General features: G+C 42.9%; 1 protein-coding gene across 1 annotated transcript; it reads left to right on the top strand.

The window, feature by feature from the left end:
- The first annotated feature begins 202 nt into the window (after window positions 1–202).
- Window positions 203–21,618, top strand: LOC147633808 (uncharacterized). The gene is made up of 4 exons (XM_086805590.1): window positions 203–364; window positions 456–815; window positions 1,601–1,774; window positions 21,493–21,618. Exons 1-4 carry the CDS (start codon window positions 320–322, stop codon window positions 21,616–21,618), a joined length of 705 nt encoding a protein of 234 aa, XP_086661716.1. The 5' UTR covers window positions 203–319.
- Window positions 21,619–22,306: the final 688 nt, after the last annotated feature.

Genomic DNA, 22,306 nt, shown 5'->3' with positions numbered 1-22,306 from the left:
GAAGGAAGCCATGAAATTCCCTTTGACATGGTGGCACTCTTATGGGAGGGTTGGTCTTCCAAACCTTTCACGCTTTGCTCTTCGTGTTCTCTCTCAGGTAACTTGTAATTAATCTCTAAAGTATAGTCTTCGGAAGTGAAACCTGATGTTTTAGCATTAAAAGATTTACAAATTTGCTCGCATTGCACTCATTTTTGCACAGGATTGCTCAGCTGGAGCATGTGAGCGGAACTGGAGCTCATACTCTCTTATACACACCAAGATTCGGAATCGCCTTAGTACTTCTCAATTAAAGAAGTTGGTGTACTGCAGAGCTAACATGAGGCTCGTGCGAAGCTACCATGCTTTGGGGTCACCGAAGCAGGTATAAATTGGACTCAAGAAGAACTTAGAAGTAGAAAATTATTTCTAGTTCAATGAATATCCAATATGCAATTTGTGGCATGTTTAAACAGGTTGATCCAACACTACTCAAATTGGTAGATGAACCCAGCCCAGAGCTTGTGGATCGGCAGATTAGAGATGAGCAAGATGAGATTTTGAGAGCTTTACATAGAGAGCTTGAGTGTGTGGATCGTTGTGTGACCCGCTCACATGCACGATCTCTCAGCATTTCTCTACGCCAGGCAGCTCCAGATCTAGGATCTGCGAGACAAGAGAGCATTCGCAGGGGAAAGCTTCCAGTTCGTCGCACCCAGCAGAGGCGTGCAAATGAGGGTGTCCAACTCATTCACACTCAAATTCCCGAGGCACATGACGAGGACGCACTGAAGCTTGTTGTTTTGCTGAGCCAGAGTTTGATGAAGAGGGCAATGGTATCAATGATGGAGGCATGCTCTCTTCAGAAGACTCATCATCTTCATCTGATGATGAGATTTGAGACTCTTGCGTCTAGAGTCTAGACAATGGTATCAATGATGGAGGCATGCTCTCTTCAGAAGACTCATCATCTTCATCTGATGATGAGATTTGAGACTCTTGCGTCTAGAGTCTAGACAACTGTAGTGTTTCATTGTTTTGCTTTTTGCACCTGTGGACCAGGACATGTGCTGTAGACATGATATTTGTACTCTCTTTTATCATCTATGACTTTCATGGTTCTTGCTTATATCACTATGACATGAGGTATTGTGTAATGGGCTTGGTAACTGATTTAAACTTTAAGTAATAAGGTTCACTCTTTATTTTAAGTATTTTGGTTGCTATGTCTACGAAATATTCAAGTTTCTAGGACTGTTTACAAATGGTACGTACTGTTTACGTACCTTAAAATTTGTTCCGTACAGAAGTACGTTCCGTACGTACTGATAGCATGCCGTACACTACGTGCCTTTCCACCTTGATGCCAAAGAGGGGAAATGCTTTTCTTGTGGACGTAAAGAGCACATGTTCAGGCAATGCCCTACCCGCAAGCAAAAGCATGAAGACAAGCCACCAAAGGCAAATGTGCATACCATACCCAATGTGCAGGGTACCACCAAGCATGATGGCAAAGAGAGAGTGGTATACAAAGCTATGCAAAGCTTGGGGACAAATCAAGGATCAGCCCGCCTTATTCATGTTTGATGATTGTGCAACAGATAATTTCATCTCTACACAGATGGCAGCCGCCTTGGGCATAGAGATTGGGGACATGGGATCCCAAATTGAAGCAGAGGCTGCTTTTGTGGGCGAAGAGGTGCAAGTCACGCCTCTTATTGGAAAGTTGCGCATTCATATACGGGGTTATTTGGATCATGAGCGTTTCTTGATTGCCCCACTCAATGGATGTGATGTATTACTTGGCAAGCCTTGGCATCATAGGCTTGAGCCTCGCAAAGAATATAAAACCAACAGGATCACCTTTATGCATAGAGGCCGCATGCATGTTATTGATGTGGGCAAGGAAGAGGATTCCATCCCAGTTGTATCTCACATCCAAATTAATAAGGCAATGAAAAAGGGTCTTTTCGCGTACTTGGTTTTTGTTCGTGACTCGTGAGACAAAATTGAACAAAGTAATATGAATGTGGATGTATTGACTCAAGATAGGCTGAATTTTCTTAATGCATATAAGGATTGTTTTGCCGATGCATTGCCAGGAGAACTACCACCTGAGAGGCCTGAGGATCATCGCATAGATCTTGTGCCAGGTAGTTTCCCACCTAACAAACCCGCATATCGTGTGAGTGCTACACAACAAGAGGAGATTATGAAGCAGGTTAATGAGCTTTTGGAGAAAGGTTTGGTTCAGCCAAGCTCCTCACCTTTTTGTTCTCCCGTGCTTCTTGTACAAAAGAAAGATAGGTCATTCTGTATGTGTGTGGATTATAGAGCTCTAAATAAGCTCACCATCAAGAACAGATTTCCAATCCGGCGCATTGATGGCATCTTGGATAAGCTTGATGGCTCGGCTTGTTTCAGCCGTATTGATTTGAAGAGTGGTTATCACCAGATACGAGTGGTGCCAGAGGATGTCCACAAAACTGCATTCAGGACAGTTTTTGGGTTGTATGAGTTTTTGGTGATGCCTTTTGGTCTCACCAATGCCCCAACCACATTCAATTGTATGATGGATAGGATATTCCGACCCCATCGAAAATTCACAGGTGTATTCTTTGATGACATCTTGGTTTTCTCCAAGAATGAACAAGAGCATAGGACTCATTTGGCTACACTGTTTGAAGAGTTGCAGAAGCATAACCTCTTCATTAATGCCAAAAAAAGTGAGTTCTTTCTTTCAGAGATACACTATTTGGGCCACATTGTATCCAAAGAAGGTGTAAGAATGAATCCTGCTAAATTGAAACCATTCGAAATTGGCCAGAGTTGCAAAACGTACATCAAGTGCGTAGCTTTCTGGGGTTGTGTTCATACTATAGGCGATACATCAGGCATTTTGCCCAGATTGCTTCGCCATTGCATGATCTTACAAAGAAGAAAGCCACCTTCAAATGGACTTCGCATGAGCAAAATGCCTTCTTGCAACTCAAAAATGCTATCATTTGTGGGCCTGTGTTGATTGTTCCCGATTTGCAAAAGCCATTCACCAGTGGAATGTGATGCATGTGAGAATTGTATAGGGGCTGTCCTAAATCAAGAGAGTCATGCAGTTGCTTATGAAAGCCATCGATTGCATGATGCCAAGATCCATATGGACATTTATGAAAAAGAGCTCTTGGCTGTAATTCATGCCTTAAAGATATGGAAGCATTATCTTCTTGGGGCTGAATTTGTAATCAAGACAGATCATCAAAGCTTGAGATATTTCTATCTCAAACAAAGCTTTCGGAGAAGCAAATGAGAATGGCAAACTTTCTTTCCATGTTTCATTTTCAGATTGTACAAACTCCGGGAAATAAGAATTTGGTGGTAGATGCTTTGTCCAGGAAGCCTTACATAGCTACAGTTTCAGTGGCCTCTCATGGGGACTTATCTGCCATGCGTGATCTTTATCATTTGGATGCTGATTTTTCCCATATATGGACTGATTTGATGGCTAGTCATTCGCATGCCTCTTATGTGATCAAAGAGGGTTATCTTATGAAGGATAATTGCTTATGTGTGGTGAAGGATATGCGTCCAAAGGTTATGGAGGAATGTCACGCTCCACCTTATGCTGGTCATAGAGGAATTTTACCTACGACACGCATGATCGAAAGATATTTCTTTTGGCCAAGCATGCAAAAAGACATTGAGGCATATGTACGCGCATTTATTACTTGCCAAAAGGTGAAATTTAATAGGCAAAAGCCTTCAGGTTTGCTTCAACCATTGCCTATTCCCTCGCAACCATGGGAAAACATTACTATGAACTTCATTATGGATTTGCCTAGATCCCAGCATGGGAATGATGCTATTTGGACCATTGTGGATAGGTTTAGCAAGCAAGCTCACTTCTTGCCCGTCAAGAAAACCATAAAAGTTGATCATATGGTAAAGCTTTTTCTTGCTCACATCTTCAAGCATCATGGTATGCCTAAGTCCATTGTTGGGGATCGAGATCCTAGGACTACGAGCCTCTTTTGGAGGGCTTTATTTGATAACATGGACACTAAGCTTGAATTTTCATCAGCTTATCACCCCCAAACAGATGGCCAAAGTGAAACTGCCAATTCAGTCGTGTTGAATTTGTTGAAGTGTTATGTGGCAGATCAAAAGACTGTGTGGGAGAAGTATCTTCCACTCGTAGAGTTTGCCTACAACACCACAGTCCATGCCTCCAAGGGAACGGCCCCGTTTGAGATTATTTATGGCAGAGTGGTCTTGCCACCCATCCTTCGTACAAAGGATGAGATTTTTGCAGCTGATGAGTATGCGTGTGACTTGGATGTAGCCTTTGCTCAGGTGCGGACAGCCATTGCAAGGTCACAAGACAAGCATAAGAGGGGTGCTGACAAGCATAGAAGGGACATGCAAGTCAAGGAAGGTGATTGGGTATTGCTGAAATTTGAGAAAGCTAGGCTTCGGAAGAGGCCAGGACGAGAGGGATCATATCCAAAGCTTTCTACTCGATATTATGGACCCTTCAAAATGGTTGACAAGATCAATGAAGTGTCCTACAGGCTTGCTTTACCCAGTCATTGGAAGATTCACAATGCTTTTCATGTGAGTCTTTTGTAGAAGTATGTGGGGCCAGATCCAGAAGAGCCTGTCACAAAAGATCCGCCCAAGATTGATGAGCTTGAGGAGATACTCCAGCCAGAGCAGATTGCATTTCACAAGGAGAGAAAGCTACCACATGGAAAGCTTTCTAGGAGATACCTTGTGAAATTTAAAAATTATTTGCCAACTAATACAAAGTGGGTAGATGAGGACTATTTCGTTGACTACCCCCAGCTTTTACAGGCATGGACGGAAGCCTATTTGCTGCCACCCATGTATGACCAAGAGTGTGTCTTACCCATGGGACTGTCACTCCATGGTAGGACTGATATGTGCCGACCTTGTCTATGGGATTGTCACTCCATAGGAAGGCCCATGCCAGGATGTGTGTTTTGCCTATGAGACTGGCACTCCATAGGAAAACCAAGACCACATTTCTGTCGCCAGTTTTGTGCCCGACAAGAAATCCTTGTACAAGTTTCATGAAAGGGAGATTTCGTCCATTACATGTGCACATGCATTTATGTTTGTATGCATAAACTTGTTTTTGCATGACTCCTTTTCGTGTGTTTGCCTATTTTGCCGTGCCAGTACACTAGACGGGGACGCCCCTAGTGTACCATGGGAGTGCTACTTGCTAACACATTGGTGTGGCGTGTGAACAGGTGGTAAGTATTACCATTTTGGTCCTTTTAAAATGTAAAATCCATAAGCTATGGTTAACTTTAATGTTTATAAGCTAATGTATTCACACATTTAAAAAAGGGGTTGGACATTTTCTTTTGATGGTGCCCATAAGTGTTAAATAGGTATTAAGGCTTTTTAACCTTTAAAACAAGGTTTTGCATTGGGAATTTTAGTATGATCCCCCACGTGGGTGGTGGCTGGCTTCTTTCTCTCCATCGCCTGGTTGTATCTCAGCAGTACCCACCTGCACACGTGAGCTGTACGGCTATTGTAATCTGTACCCGCCTGCTAATGCACCTTGTACCCATGTGTTGAATTGTACCTATTGCACCTGAATTGTACTTGTTGAACTAGATCTGTACCTGCTATACCAAACTATACCAGGATACACTTGTTGTACCAACTTGTACCAAAATTGTACCAACATGTACCAAATTGTACCTGATTGTACCTAAATATACTTGAATTGTACCAAGCTTGTACTTGTTGTACCAAGACCTGTACTTGTTATACCATGCATGTACTTGCTGTACCAGGACCTATACTTGCTGTACTAGGTGGACCTGACTGCATGGTGATAGGAATTCATCTCCATTGACCCTTGCTACAAGCTATACCAGGTGCCTTGCATTTCTTATTTGAGTAAAACTAATACTTTCTAAATTAGGTTTAAAGATTTCTTTAAGTTTTGTGCAGAGTAGGAATAAAGCATGTTTATGCTAACCATGCTCAGGAAGCTTTCGTAGTGTGGTTAGTTTTTCCTTGAGTGGTAGTGCTAACCGTGCCCTCAGAATTTCTGAGAGCCAATGAAGATTAGAAACACTAGGGAATCCGGGAGCAAAGCTTATCTCAAAAAACCAAGCAAAGTTCCCTCCGCGGTGTACCCCTTTGCTTGTGCTAGTACGAGCGTGCCTGTTGGTGCACGGTCCCGGAAGACCAGTGAAAGACAGGTGTGCACCCAGTGAAGGTGGGAGTGTGCCTGTGATTTGGGACTTCTTCTTCGACTGTCCAGACTTCATCGACAAGTACCCTATTGTCTGAGTTGTATTCACTCCATGTGAGGAGAAATCTGGCCTATTGGTCCGTGACACTTGTACATATAAATACTCCAAGAAATACAAATGTATTGGGGGGGGGCTGGCCCTTTCCGGCCCCAGTGCTGGTGTCAAGTATTATTGGTCATTTTCAGTATTAATGTTGCTAATAATGTCCATTGATGGTATTAGTTAAGTGCTCTAAAAATGTGTATTTTGTCTTTCGATTCGTAAGCCTCCAGTAGGGAGTGGTTACAGAGCTCAAGGTCATCTAGTAGTACGACTAGACCCCTGGGTGAGATACATGGCTTGAGAAAGGGAAATTTCCAATGTATATTTGCATATTGTCACGTGCATCCCGCACTTGAATGCCACGTAGACATATCTGTACAAGAAGGTGCAGGACCTGGGGTGAAAAACTGGTCCCATGTAAGCCTAGTCTAGGACGAGTCGGCCAAGGTTCCACTCCAGTCATCCGAGGTTTGGTGTGCATTGTTCGCACATGCGTCCAAGGTTTGGTGTGCATTGTTCGCACATGCGTCCAAGGTCAGGTGTGCATTGTCCTGCACATGAAACAATGCCAATCCGTACTATGAGTCTTCCTCTGGAATGATGTCAGGTGCTCTATGTGTTTGGTCGGCAACCAGATGCCAGACATCTGTGTAGGCATGTTGGGTTTTGCATGTAGAGATGGGGCCAACCCATAGGGCTACCTGGGCATGGGGGAGGTGTAGAACCACCCCCAAGGGGCCAGGAGGGCCCCGGCTGTGCCCACCAACCATGTGATGGGCTCGAAGGGGCTGTCGGCCAACCCTAGGGCCTTGGAACAGCCAACCGACCGGGCGACAAGGCCTAGAATGGCTGTCGACCAAGTGTGGGACAGCCCACATAGGCTGCCGAGCAGTACAGTACCCTTGCGCAGGGTTGTCTAGCAGTGTGGGTACTGTTCTTGGTTCATGTGCAAGCTGGCTAGCCCATTGAATGGTGTGAAACCATTTATTTACACTTTTCCCAAGACCTAGTCGTGAGACTCTTTAGTAGCTGGCCGACAGGATACATTATGGGGTATAAATACCCAAGTCTTGTTTTAATTCATTCATCTCATAATTCATAAAGTGTTACTCAAGGGCCAAGACAACCAAGGAGAAGCTAATGCAAAGGGTGAAGAATTGAAGGTCAAGGGCAGAGGATCCTCCTCAGCCAAAAAGGTTCAGGTTCAGTCTTTTATTTTCAATTTTGCATCATTCTAATAAAAGCAAATACACCATTTGTGGTGGGGGCCCTACAGAGGATATTCGGGACCCGATACTATGTCATTTTCTCCCCCTCTCTCTCTCTCTCTCTCTCTCTCTCTCTCTCTCTCTATTTTTCTGCAGATCTACATTCAATTTTGTGCATTAATTTCGTCTCGCGACAAGTGTGCTGATTTCTGAGCAATTGAAGTTACCGATCTCCCCCGAAGCTTCCGCATGTTACACATATGCACTTCATTTTATGTATGTGCGAAGATAAAAGATTTACTAGATGCATGACTTGTTTTCGTGTCTTGCATGCTTGCCTATGTTCAATCTCGTAAAGCTGGGGATGCCCAAAACTACTAGCTACGAGACTGTGTGGATGCCTTTGCTTGTTAATTTGCGATTGGCTTTTTGCAGGCACCAAAACTAGCCGTCGAAAGGTTCAAAAACCATGTATAAGACTTAGTGACATTTTATAAGGTGGAGTGTTCACACCCACATTAATAATGGGTGTGAACACCCCAAGGGACACCCAAATTTTTCAAGTCATTTATGAAGGCTGATGGTATTTTGAAATATAACAAATTAGAAGGGCATCGATGGCCACGTAAGAACATCTGGAGCCCTCTCACGCATATAGCATGGTGGTGGATGTGGGGGGAAGAAGGGATGGTTGGCTTGCGAAGGAATCGGGCTTGCTCTCTGCTGGACTTCCTCACGCTCATCGACGGACTGAAGTGTGCGATGCTATCTTTTCTTCCTCTCACGGACTGGACTGCACCGACTGCACCCAACATGTTCGACTCTGGCTTTTTCTCTCTCCCGACTGACTAAGCAAAGAAGAAGCAATCGATGTTTTCTTTCTCCCACTTGCAGCCAGAAGCAATTGATGTTTTCTCTCTCCTGCAGTCGGCAATTCTATTTGGATTGAGGACCAAGTGACCAAGGCTTTGTAGGAGCATCTAGTTTAGTGTGAGACTCGGAGTGCTTGTGAGATCCACATAGTAGACTATGTGAGACTGGGCTTCTCTTGTGAGATTCACACTTGGCTGGTGTGAAGCTAGAAACACCCCTTGTCTTGGGCTTGGGCGGAGGAACTTGTTTTAAATTGTTTTCATCTGTGGTACTTGGAAATCCGGTGCAAGAGCACCCTCAACATGTATCTGTAAATACTCCCTGTAATAAAGTTTTATTTATATATGGGGGGGGGGCGCGGGCGTTCCGGACCCATTGTGTTGTCAGCTTCTCCAAATCTTTTATACTCAGTGTGGGTGAGTGTGGTTGTAACTGGTGAAGCTATCTGTACTTAGTGTCTTTAATATGAAGTTTATATTCTTAGAAATTTGTGTTGTACTACCCACCTCAGTTTCAGGAGCCTACGGGGGTTTGAACTTGAAACCTCCCCCTTCCCGGTCACAAACCCACACCGCTAGGCTACAAACCCATTGGCAGCCAGCAGAAAGTTGAAGAAATTGCAAAGGATTGTCAAGAAAACTCGAAGGAGCACTCCAAGGCGAAGGCTGCTTCAGGACCATGAGGATGTGTCTGGAGGAGAGGCATCCATATGTCTTGGCTCTTGACATTTCTCAAGTTAGTCACACACCGGGGTTCCAAGATTGTGATGGGCCTAAGTGTGCTACACAAGAGACCTCATTCTGGGATCTCAAGAGACCACCAAGTAATCTGGAGAACCAACCGCCAGATTATGCAGAGTTCATGTGGGGACTAGAATTTTCTGCCACTGGTTTCCCTCGGCCACAACTGTAAAAGAAAGAAAGTTATTTCCTTTCCAAGTGTCACAGAAAAGAATTTTACAACCAAGAGAGGTGTTAGGTGGTGAGTCTTCAACAACATTGGTGGTCCTCAATCGCAGGGACACCACCAGAGAGCATGTCAATGGATGTGTTTCACGAAATGATATGATAGTTGATGCATATTCAACAAAGGAGGAAGCAGTCTCCTTGGCAATGGCTGCAACAATTACTGTTCTGTATTGCGAAGTTCTTTTTCTTAAGTATTCTCCATAGGAAAGTGTCCATAGCAAGAACCGAGTTGTGGACATAGCAAGAACCGAGTTGTGGACCCCGGTAGTTTTGGTGATCCAGACTCTGGTGCAACAGAGGAAAGTGCTTTAGTGCTTTCAAAGAGGGTTCTCGGCATGAAAAATCTCATTACGGATCTACACTGAAGCAGGAGGTGTCAGACCAGTGGCCAGTGCATCTTTTACAAGAGATAGGTCAGCAGCATTGCCAGGAATTGTTTGCAAGCATTGATGCTAACGAGGCAAGGATAGAATGTCAGCCTTTGAAGTGGACGCAAGGTAGCCTCCCAAGTTTTGGCTAGTCAATTCTTTTTCTTTTTTTTTCAACTGGCCTTAGGCCCAAGATCCTCCCGTAGTTACCGATTTTTCACTTCCCTTGGGCGCTTAATTATCCGCCTGTAGTAGGCGATGCCGCCGAAGAAGCACCAAGGGGGGGTTTTGAACCCAAGACCTTGGTCCTAGGCAAACACCTTCACCACTTGAGCTATCACCTCATTGGCCCTTAGTCAATTCTTTGGAAAAGATTATATTGGTTTTTTATATGTGGCACTTTTTGGGACACCGTACAGCTGAGAACAGCCATAGTTCTAGTGGGAGAGAATGTGGCCCACCTCCACCGGATTGACCAGCTAGGCAACATCTCATGGGTGGCCAGTACAGCCGAGAACCAACACCAAGGTAAAGCTCATGTGTGAGTACACGTGTCAAGCAGGTCAGGCAGCCTAATCATTCAGGAGGTATGCAGTTGGCCCACCAGCCCTCTCATGGCCCTATAAATAGCTGCTTCCAGCTCCCATTTTCAATCATCAAGTAATCTGCACACAAGGCTCTTCAGCACACAGTCCACAGGCAATTGGAGAAGTGAGAAGAAGGATCTGGCAGCCAGTCCGTGCCCCAAAACAGTAGCGCTCTTCTGCAACTTGGTCTGAGATCAATAGTTTGATCATTCTTTGAACTTCATAACACATAGATGTACATTCTTTCACTGTATACGATACAAAGATTAGGGAAGGTCTACTTGTGTGTGATTGTGTTTGCGTGTCTTCAACTGCACCTCTTTCTCTGTTGGCCCTTTCATAGCACTAGAGGTCTTGCAAAACATGCCCAAACTAACTAGCTATAGGCACTCGACCAGCTCCCACAATGCAGCCAAAACTGCACTTTCTCCATGGTTTCAACAAAAACCATAATCCAATACCTCCCCAATGATTCTCGTGTGTGAGCACTGTTGCTAGCCGCACTGACTTGGACCAAACCTTCCAAAATTTGTCAATCTACCACTGACCATCACGTGGTCTCATTCGATGTCCAAACCCAGATCCAAATGTCCAGGCTGCTCAAACATGGATGCTCTTCATAAAGGGAGCCTTAGCCAGCCGTTTCCTGAGCACATCCTTTATTTCTAACAACCCCCCTCAATGTCCACCTGAAGGTAAGCAATCACCAAGTGGCCCACCGAGGGTGAAGCATTTACCTCCAACAACTTCAAATGAACGCTCTTTTTACTAATGGCAGGATCTTTCTTCTTCTTTTCCACAATATATCGGCCTTATAAAGGCCATTTAACTCCTAGTATAATATAACACATGTGAAATAGACATAAGGAGTTTCCCCTAGTTTCTTCTGATTCATCATGTATACAGCTGATGATGGAAATGAAACCACAGCATAGCACAGTCTTAAAGGCCCATCGAGAATACAATCAGCTGCAATTAGATCATGGAACAGCCCGACTACAATGCACTCACCAAGCATTTGAAGCTCAGCAACCAAACACAACAAAAGCAAACTGGCCCTTGAAGCCCACCAGCATATCACAACCAAATTTATAGTTGCTGTTTGGGGTCGTTTCTTCACCGGCAGGTTCACAACCTCGCAAGATAATAGAAGTTTGTACATGTGTAGACAGTCCAATCTAAAAATATGCACTAAGATTTGTGAGCCAACTTACATGACAAATCTGCACAAAATTTTTTACATATGCAAAACTTGTGCCTGGGCCCTGGTATAACTGTAACAAGAAGAGATCAGCACTATCCTAGAGACATCGTGCACGATCTGCCATTGGCAATCCATGTGACATCTGACATTTGAATGCAGTCCACCAATCGTGTTGGTGGAATTTTGTGAGAAAGACAAGACTGAAATGTTGTGGACAAGAAGTGGAGTCCTAAATAATGCATGCCACATTAAATAAGTATGGAGAGTGATGAAGAGAGAACCGCATTTAGGACCGAAAGAGGGTTGTTTCACATATCTTGAGCACACCACCTTGATAATTGCAAAAAGAATTGTATCCTTCAAGTTAAAACTATTGTAATGAAACACAATAATAAGTCTACAGGCTCAAGAAATGACAAGGGTAAGCTTGGCTGCCCACCTGGGTGAAGGTTGAGAAAAATCAATTCCGAGCATGCTCCAACTGAAGTAAAATCCTTCTAGGTGTCTCAAGGAGCTGTGATAAATGCTTCGCCGAGAGTTAGGGTTAGGTTTCACAGAGCTGTGATAATTTTAGGGTTAAGGGCGACATGATCCAATGGAGGGTTGGGGTTAAACATGGTAGGTTTCCAATTCATCGTTAGCAGCGCGAGCACAATAAAGTTACGGTTAGGGTTAGAATTAGGGTTAAGTAGCGGTTGGGGGTTGATCTGTGCACTAAGCATCAATCTGGTTCCTGATGAGCGACCATGCACGTGTCGAGACTCGACTGGGCTTCTCTGCACTGCTTTCTCTTGGCGTCTGTGCCAGCGCTGGCGCAGTAGGTGTGCACGGCCTCCAGCTGGGCAGGGCAGATGAAGGAGATGAGGCAGAGGGCAGCGGCGTTGTTGAGGTGGTTGCACAGCGTGGGCTCTCGAGGATGCCTCCGCTGGCATTCCGCCAGGGCGAGCACCTTTCTCCTGCAGCTTCGTTGCGCTGCTTCTTTCTCTGCCGTCGTCGCCATTCACCTCAGAATTCGGAAACGCCGTCGGGCTGGCAAAACAAAATGAGACTCAATGCTTGGGCGCTTGTGCTTGTAGCAGTGCCTTCCAAGCCTAAGGGTGGGTTCACAAAGGACGGCGGAAGAGGAGAGCAAAAACTCCTTCCGCCGGGCTTACGGTTCACACGAGGCGGAGGTAGACCAGCAAGGCAGAAAAGATCTACGGCTCACAGCTGACAATCGCCTATGTGGCACCTCTCTCTCGCGTCTTCCGAGTGGAAGCTTTTCATTTCCGAGGGGGGGGGCTCGCCCATGGTTCAGTGGGGCCGGCAGTGGAGAACCTTTTTTGCTAGCCAATACATTTCAGCCACTAAGGATGAGCGCCCCTTTCTCTCTCTCTTCCGCCGTCCGGTCTGAACCCAGCCTAAGTAGAAGGCCATCAATTTGATATTTTTTTTTACTTTTTAAATATACATATGCGTGAATTTGAAGGCTAGTTAAGGTCAAAGTAAAATTTGGCCTTTTAATTGAAGGTTGGGATCGGCCTAGTAGAGATTCTCTCCCTTGTACATTGTTGCCACGTGGCTAGAGAGGAGGGTGTTGTTGTTGTAGTACAGACTGTCCCCCTTGTACATTGCTACAAGAGGAGGAGTAAAGGAAATGGTTTTACAAGAGAGGCTAGAAAGAGTAACACGTGGCAGGGGAAAAACTTGTACTTAATAGAATAGATTCTGCATATTTGAAATATATTCAATCTAATTAATTAGTGCCTGTAATGAATACTATAAGGTTGAGACCTTAGGCTAATCATAAACGTTCTCTCCTTCGTTCAATGCACACAACTAGAGTAGCCTGAGATTAGCCTAGCTTATGATGATTAGCCTGGATTATTAGAGAGAAAGCTAAAAGATGTCTAAAGGTATCCAAAGATATCCAAGATCATAAAGGTTTCAAAGGGTACATTAGTCCTAAGACTAGTGCCTTTATAGTCTCAAGGCCCTCATGCCCTAACACCATATGTGTGAATGCCCCTAAGCCCCATGTGCCTAGGCCCCTCCCCCATGTGCATGTGAAAGCCTAAAATCCCTTGGTTACAAATCATCCCCTTCTACAATGATTTCATCTTCGAAATCGAAGGGAGGTCGTGCACAAAAGACACATACAAAGGTTATATACAAAAGCCGAAAATTGAACATATAATCCAAGTACACTTAAAATGCGAAAATGAAGATTACATCTGCGACTCGAATGGTGTAAGGGCCTCTTGGATCAAAAATGGAAAGCTAAATAGTCGCACGATCAACACCTTAGACCTCGTGCCACATGGATCGAAAGGGTAAGTCGATCAAACGTGAGAAGTAACACCGCCCCACCATCAAAAGGTGGGGCGCCAAGAATGCCTGGATCAAATGGAAATCCACCAATCATACCATCAAGATCACAATCTAGATATCCACTAAGGTCGAAGACGAATGTGTCGTGATGGTGTGCCATAATGCTCACAAGATGATCTCCATTATGACCAAAAGTAGATGCCCCAAAATTGGTACCCGTGTCAATGCATAAGCATCCATGAGCATCACAAAAGAATGCCTCATAATCCAAGTTAATGCGTGTGGATCAAGAGCTTATGTATCATACCTAACTATAGGTAAACCCATGCCCTCAACACATGAATCATCTTGCCACTCGACCAAGGCATGGTCCCCATCACATATGACCATACAAGCTATGCATATCCACATGATCTAACTCACACACATCACTATCACTATCACATACATCATCATCATGTGCATGTGTTAGTGACATCATGTGCACATGTGTATCATTATCATCACGTGTATATGTGTGCAATACATTAATATCATGTGTATGAGTATGAGATACATCATCCTCATCATCTGAATATCATGTGTATGAGTATGAGATACATCATCATTGGTGTGTGGTTGTGATACATCATCATCATCATCTGAATAGTCCACAACCTGAGGGACATAATCATAACGGCTCAAGAGTGTAGGACACTCATATAAGTCACCAAAAGTAAAATTGTCCCATGCAAACAATGCCGAACCATCCGTGTTGAGGTAGCCAAGCAATGAAACAATGAAATCGTCGTGTTCGTACCATCTAGACCATTTGTCACGTACACCCACCTCATCGAATAAATGCCTCAAGTGACTAGGCATCAATCCCTCGAGCTCGAACAACCACCCATGGCATGAGTATGCCACCTCATCATAGCGTGAAGTCGACAAGTGAGGGTCTAGTGGTCTAAGTCTCAAAGTGCCAAAAGTATGTGTGAATACGACAAAAGATATGCAATCCATGACACAAAATGGTAATTTGATATAGCGAGTACGTAGCCACAATGATAGGGCATGAGCAAATCTCATGCAATCGAAATCGATAATAGAATCGAAACAAAGTAGATAACGATGATGGTGTGAAGAGTGTCGGTCATAAGAAGGGTAGAAATAGTAAGAATAACCCATAGCTACATCTGAACACTCTCCAAAAAGCACACAATATGTGTAAGCGCACTCACAAATCACTAGGCATGTGAATGATCTCTACAAAACCCCCAAAGTGTGTGAAACAAACCCATAATGTGCCATGCATGTGAACAAGGGCTAGCAAAGCACCAAGGAGTCACATTGCATGCGAACAAGCCCAAAAAATGTGTGAATGTGTGTGACACACTTCACACATGTGAACAAGCCCCAAAGAGGCCAAGGCATGTGAACAATCCCAAAGTATACGAACACGTGTGAACATGCCTCACAAATACTCCAAGTGTGCTCGTATTTGACAAACCACCAACAACTCAGAGTGCACGTTTGCATACGAGATGTCCCTGACCTAAGTGGATGTGAAAAGGTAAAGGGTTGGACAATCGGTAAAGAATAGGGGTGTCGAATGAAAGGAAGCTAGTGTGGAGCCAACTTGGCAAGGGTGTGAAAGGAGATAAAACCCTAAGGTTTTAATGAAGTGAGGTCCTCTTTTTTAACTCTCAAACAAAATTTTTACTTCTTCTCCTTCACACTTGGTGGTCTTCCTCTCTCCCTTCGCGCAGGCTGAGCCTTGAGGGCCATGAAGCCTTGCTTGCATTTTGTTTTCTCCTCTTTTTTTTTTTAACAAGGTAGATGCTATGGTGGTTGCACTGAGTCTCCAAAAATGGCAATGAACATGGGGTTTGGATGGGCTTTTTGAAGTAAAGCATGACCATTACCTTTTGTAGTTGCGAAAACAGTGTGATCCTCTGCTGAGTTACCTATGAATAACCCTGCACTGGCCTACAATGTTCCCCTGTACTTCACACTATGGTGGAGGTACTGGTTCTAGCCTGGGCTCACTCCTTCTTGAGCGGCTTTCTGTGGACTATGCTGAGCCTCCAAAGAAGGCAATGAAGCCTTGTAAGGTTGCAGACGTGCCCAACCAGTGTAGGGCTAACTCTAGTGCCTCTTATTGAGTGTTCGCCTGTGGGTGGTTGGCACCTCTTACTGAGTTTTCAGCTGTGATTGGCTCTAGAGAAGTTGCTTTGGTGGGTGGTGTCTTGTGATGTATGAAGCATAGAGAGGATTCGTTGGCGGCCTTTGCAGGGATTTCTCTCTCTCTCTCTCTCTCTCTCTCTTTTACTGCTTATGTTGTAACTGCAAGGATTGAATGCCTTCCATTTGATGTCTCTTGCGCCATTGTGGAAAGGTTGTGTAGGCTTCATTGCAACCTTATTGACTACGCCAGAGAACTTATGAGCTCTTTAACCATATGGGGGATTTTTTGTGAGAAAATTCAGGCAAGCATGAACCTAAATATGGCGAGCAGGTTTTGAATAATGGGGGGCTCTTGGTCAATCGCTCTGTTTCTCTCTCTCTCTCTCTCTCTCTCTCTCTCTCTCTCTCTATCTATCTATCTATCTATTTTTGTCTCTCAAATCTCTCTCTCAATAGAAAAATAAAATTACTCTAATATAATGATACATCCCAATAAACTGATACAAGCTCAAATGAAATTACTCTATGAAAATTGTTCCAATAAATGATATCCCATAACATTTTTGCACATCCGCTGAAGTTAAATTAGGAACATGAGTTGTCTCCTAAACAAACTAAGGTAGGTTCGTTCTTTGCGTAGACATTCAATTATCTCCCTTTCTGTCAAAATTGGTTGATGAATAAACATATTTTCATTTTGGCTTAATCCCATGACTCTCATGTACACAAAGTATAAGTGCTTGCATGCTAAGTAGGGTTTTTGTTGGTTGACCTTTCTCATGTACACAAAGTATAAGTGCTTGCATGCTAAGTAGGGTTTTTGTTGGTTGACCTTTCTCAAAAAATCTGGACATAAGCATGATGGATGCATTTTGATATGCACATCATAACTTTTCACATGAGAACCTTCTCCAAACGTCTCAATGGTAAAAGCCTCATGTTTGGAGGATTGAAACACCTGCACTTGTGTAACTTTTGCTTTTCTATCTAGTGCTTTCTTGATTCTTTTTGCATCTGCTTCTGAAATACATATTTTGTATCTTGTGCGACAACCATCTCATGACATCATTTTTTAATGTGTTCGTCTCTCCTTTAGGCACTTCCAGTTGACTTGAGATCAATGAAGTTTGTTGCTCCCTTCCCAATGTCTTACTTTGGAAGAAGTTGTAGCTTGCAAAGCACCAATGCGTTTATCTCTCAATTGTCAGATTTGTGTCTTTAGCTCCATTGGCCATATGGTAGGCACATTGTGTGGGAGATGGTTAATGTTCTTGTCCACAATCCATGTATGCATGATGTCATTGTTGTAAAATCATCATTTAATTAGTCTTCCCAGCAGCATGGGAACTTGTTTAAAAAAACGATGGTGTAAGTACTCGTTTTGCATATCTTACAATCATGCGACCACACTTACTACTACCTATATAACCCAAACACTTTACTCTGATGCCCTTCGAAGTTCTCCTAATTGCGTAAAATGTCTTGTGTATGGGTGCTTCAGTTAAGACAAGTGTTAGAGCAAGGATTCGTCAAACCCAGTGTTTCACCTTGGGGTGCACCCATTCTCTTTCAGAAGAAGAAAGATGGAACGTTAAGACTCTGTATTGACTACAGAGGATTGAATTAATTAACAATTAAAAATAAGTATCCTATCCCTAGGATTGATGAACTTCTAGATCAGTTAAGTGGGACCCAAATGTTCACAAAGATAGATCTCAAATCCGGATACTACCACATCAGAATCAAGGAACAGGACATCCCGAAGACAACATTTAATACCCGCTATGGGCATTACAGTCAGGCCGTTTGGATTGACTAATGCCCCGGCAACGTTTAATCGTCTCTTATGTAGGATATTCTCAGAGAATACCTGGATGATTTTGTTCTTGTCTTCTTTGATGACATATTGGTGTACTCAAAGAATTCTGCAGATTGTGAAATCATGTGCGCAAGGTCCTGGAGATCCTAAGGAAGCACCAACTCTTTACAAAAAAGAGCAAGTGTTCTTTCTTTGTTGATTAGGTGGAATACTTGGGATTCATAGTGTCTAAAGATGGGATTTCTCTTGACCCCGCGAAGATCCAAGCAGTCGTAGATTAACCCAAGACGATAAAAGAAGTCAGAGGATTCCTAGGATTAACCGGATGGTGTAGAATCTTTATACCCATGTATGCTTAGATAGCATCCCCTTTAACTAACCTTCTCAAGAAGAGTACCCTATTTCAGTGGATTGCTATGTGTCAGAGTGCCTTTGATAAGCTGAAGACAGCCTTAGTAACCAACCCTGGCCTTAAATTGCTAGATTTTAACAAACCTTTTGAGGTAGTTCTGATGCCAGTGGTTTCGCCTTAGGTGGTGCTCTTATGCAGGAAGGTCATGCAGTGGCCTATGAATCCAGAAAGCTCAGAACACATGAGAGAAATTATGTCGTCCATGACTTGGAGTTACTCTCAGTAGTTTATGCTCTGAAGTTATGGAGACATTATTTTTTGGGACAAAGGTTCACCTTGATGAGACAGATCATCAAAGTCTGAAGTGGATCTTCACCCAAAGGGATCTCAACATTCATCAAAGGAGATGGATGCAGACCCTGGAGGAATTCGATTTTGAAATCAAGTATCAGCCAGGGAAAGAAAATGTGGTAGCAGATGCGCTCAGCAGAAAAGCCCCCTTGCTTGCAATTACATTGGTGTCAAATCCATTGATCAATGAAGCAAGGGAGAGAATTATGCAGGATAAATTCTTTGCCCCTATTGCTACCCTTCTGATGCAGGAAAGCAAGACTCCTCAAGAAATGAGTCGAGTTCTTGGGTACAAATTGGATGAGGATGCATGTATTATAATAATCGGCTATGCATTCCCAATGATGAGGGAATAAAGGGAAGGATTCTAAGAGAAGCCCATTATAGCCTGATAGCTGGACATCTAGGGTTTATAAAAACCTATATGTTTGTGAAGAAAAGCTTCTTCTAGCCAAGACTCAAAAAGGATGTACTTGATCATGTGCGGCAATGCTTAATGTGTCAGAGAGTCAAGGCAGAGAGAGGCAAGATGCCAGGAAAACTGTAGCCCCTAGACATTCCACAGATGAAGTGGAAATGTATCAGTATGGATTTTGTCGACTACCTTTAGTGCAATCAGGTTACAACTCCATTTTTGTGGTAGTTGACAGACTAACCAAAGTTGCCCATCTCATTCCAGTGAAAGAAACCTACACTATAGGGGATGTTGCCAGAGTTTTCCTTAAAGAGATCTTCAGATTGCATGGCTTACCGAGGAGGAGAGTAGGTGACAGAGATCCCAAGTTCTCATCAAAATTCTGGACAGCATTCTTCGAAGCAGTAGGAACTTTCTTGGATCTTAGTACAGCCGATCACCCTGAAACAGATGCCAGACTGAAAGAGTGAATCAGGTAATAGAAGATATCCTTCGGTCATGCTGTGGTGGCAGGGAACCTAAGAAGTGATTAAGCCATTTGCACCTGGTTAAATTTGCTTACAATGCTTCTTATCATCGAAGCATCAGAATGAGCTCTTTCAAAGCTCTATATGGACAAGATTGCCTTACGCCATTAACTTGGTCCGACCCATTAATCAGGGTCGAGATGTCCAGAGACAGATGCTTGATGACATGAACCAGCAAATGCAATCAATTCATAAAAATATTAAGGCAACCCAAGATAGGTAAAAGCAATATGCAGATAAAAAGAGATCTGAGAGAATGTTTGAAAAATCATATATGGTCTTCATTCGAGTACAACCCAAAAGAAGTTCCTTATCTTTAGGGAAGTACAAGAAGCTCTCTCCCAGATCCTGTGGACCGTATGCTGTTATAAAGAAAGTAGGCGATCTAGCTTATAAACTTCTTCTACCTCCCCATCTCAAGGTACATAATGTATTCCATGTCAGTTTGCTTAAGAAATATGTACCCAGCCCGAGTCACGTGCTTGATGATGAACAATTGATTTCTCTGACTCAAGGCCAGATGGTACTGCAACCTAAAGAAATCCTTGACGTTTGGGAGAAGGTTCTCAAGAGAAGGTTTTCAGGAGCAGAGTCCTCAGAGAGTTTTTAGTCAAGTGGAAGTTCTTCCCTCTAGAAGATGCCACCTGGGAGGAGAAAGAAGAAGAGTTCGTAAAAGATTACCCCCACTTTGCGAGATGAGGACATCTCGCGTTTTTCAAGTGGGAGAGGATGTAAGATTCCTCCTGAGCCTAAATAATGAATAAGCTTTTACCTCAATCCCCTGTAATCATTCCCTATTTCTGAATGCAAGAAAATATTATTTTTCCTTGTTTTTACCTAGAGAGAGAGAGAGAGATAATTCAATATTGAGATATTTTTGGATATAAAAATTCTCCTAATGTTTAAAATATAATTCCCTGAAACAAAAATTCAAAATAAATTCTCTACTGTGCATTAGGAATTAATTAAAAATGTGTATTAAAGTCCTTAGCCTAAGGGTCCAGATTTTCAGAATTTTTTGGATTATGGTCCAATTAAGGTTCCTATGGGCCAATAGGATTAATCCAAGTGTTAGGATGAGATAAATCCAAAGAATAAAAGAAAATACCCAAAAATGAGTAAATGCTCACATAAGATGAAGAGTTGACTGAGTACAAGGTTTATTAGTTAAAAATTATGAGATATTAGTTAAAAAATGAGATATTTAGAAGAAATGATGCATTTTTGACACCTCAGTAAAGGAGGGAATGCCACCTCAAGGAGGTGCCTTTTTCTTCATGATTACTTGAGTTTTTTAACACAAGCTAGATGCAAAAAAATATGTTTTGATATATTGTATAATTTATATATAATGGTGGATCCTATTATGTGTTTTGTGGGTTTTTAAATCAAAATTTTGATACAAATTTTGGTGGATCCTATTGTGTTTTATATATAATGGTGGATCCTATTATGTGTTTTTAAATCAAAATTTTGATACAAATTTTGGTGGATCCTATTGTGTGTTTTGTATAACTTGAGTGGTTAGGTTAGGGTTTGGGTTTGGGTTGGGTTAGATTTAACCATCGTTAGTTTGTTTGTGTATATTCATGACTTTTTTTTGTATTGACCCCTATCAAGAGTACGGAGGTGATATTCTCTCTCTTATCATTTTTCATTTTGAACACTCACGTCTTGCATGCATCTCTCCCCCTTACAAATGCATACACAAAGAATAACACACCAGCTTTTACACACATTGTAAAGGAGTCTCTCTCTCTCTTTCTCTCTCCCATACACCCAGGTATATGCACACCTACTTAAACACACTCATGTACAAATACACTCACGTCTTACATACATATAATCACTCTCTTTCTATCTTTTACACACATTATCAAAGAGAATCTCTCTCTTTTTCTCTCTCTCTCCGATACACTCAGGTATACGCACAAACTAAAACAAACTCACATACACATACACTCTTAATACACACTAGTCACCTCTACCCTTGACTTTAAACTCATTTGCAATGTTGTATGTTGCAGAATGGCTTCAACCCGATCTCGAAAAGCTCGTCAACAACCAGACACATCATTGACATTTCTCAACCAACATTGTCCAAGAGCACTGAAAATGCAGAGCCAAGTGAGATTGTGTCAAATGTGGTCTAAGGAAAAATTGTAGCGAGCTCCTCTACCCCACAGAGCTCTCAAAAAAGGGTTGTCAAAGAAATCGGTGGAAGAGGAGGACGAGAACTTGTCCTCACTACCAGAAAATGTTGGGAGGCTGGTGCAAACTGAGATGTTGTAAGACTAGTTGTCTTCACACTTTATCGATGATGTGAGACTTCCATCTGTACCATTGAATAGGCTTTGTGTGAATCCAACCATTCGAACTACAATCGACCATCTTTTGGAACTTGAAGAGAGCTTGACATTTCTCAACCGACATTGTCCAAGAGCACTCAAAATGCAGAGCCAAGTGAGATTGTGTCAAATGTGGTCTAAGGAAAAATTGTAGCAAGCTTCTCTACCCCCCACAGAAAAAGGGTTGTCAGGCAATCGGTGGAAGAGGAGGACGAGAACTTGTCCTCACTACCAGAAAATGTTGGGAGGCTAGTGCAAACTGAGATGTTGTAAGACTAGTTGTCTTCACACTTTATCGATGATGTGAGACTTCCATCTGTACCATTGAATAGGCTTTGTGTGAATCCAGCCATTCGAACTACAGTCGACCATCTTTTGGAACTTGAAGAGAGCTTCAATAGGCACGGTTATGTGCCATCGATGGGAGAGTTCATTGTTTCTGAGACTTTTCATGGGGAAGCCCCCCAAGAACATAACCCTAAGGACCCAAGAT

Source organism: Cibotium barometz, chromosome 11 (genome assembly GCF_041138505.1).
Source record: "Cibotium barometz isolate CiBa-2024 chromosome 11, ASM4113850v1, whole genome shotgun sequence".
Classification (NCBI taxonomy): Eukaryota; Viridiplantae; Streptophyta; class Polypodiopsida; order Cyatheales; family Cibotiaceae; genus Cibotium; species Cibotium barometz.
This window is presented reverse-complemented; position numbering and strand designations above follow the sequence as displayed.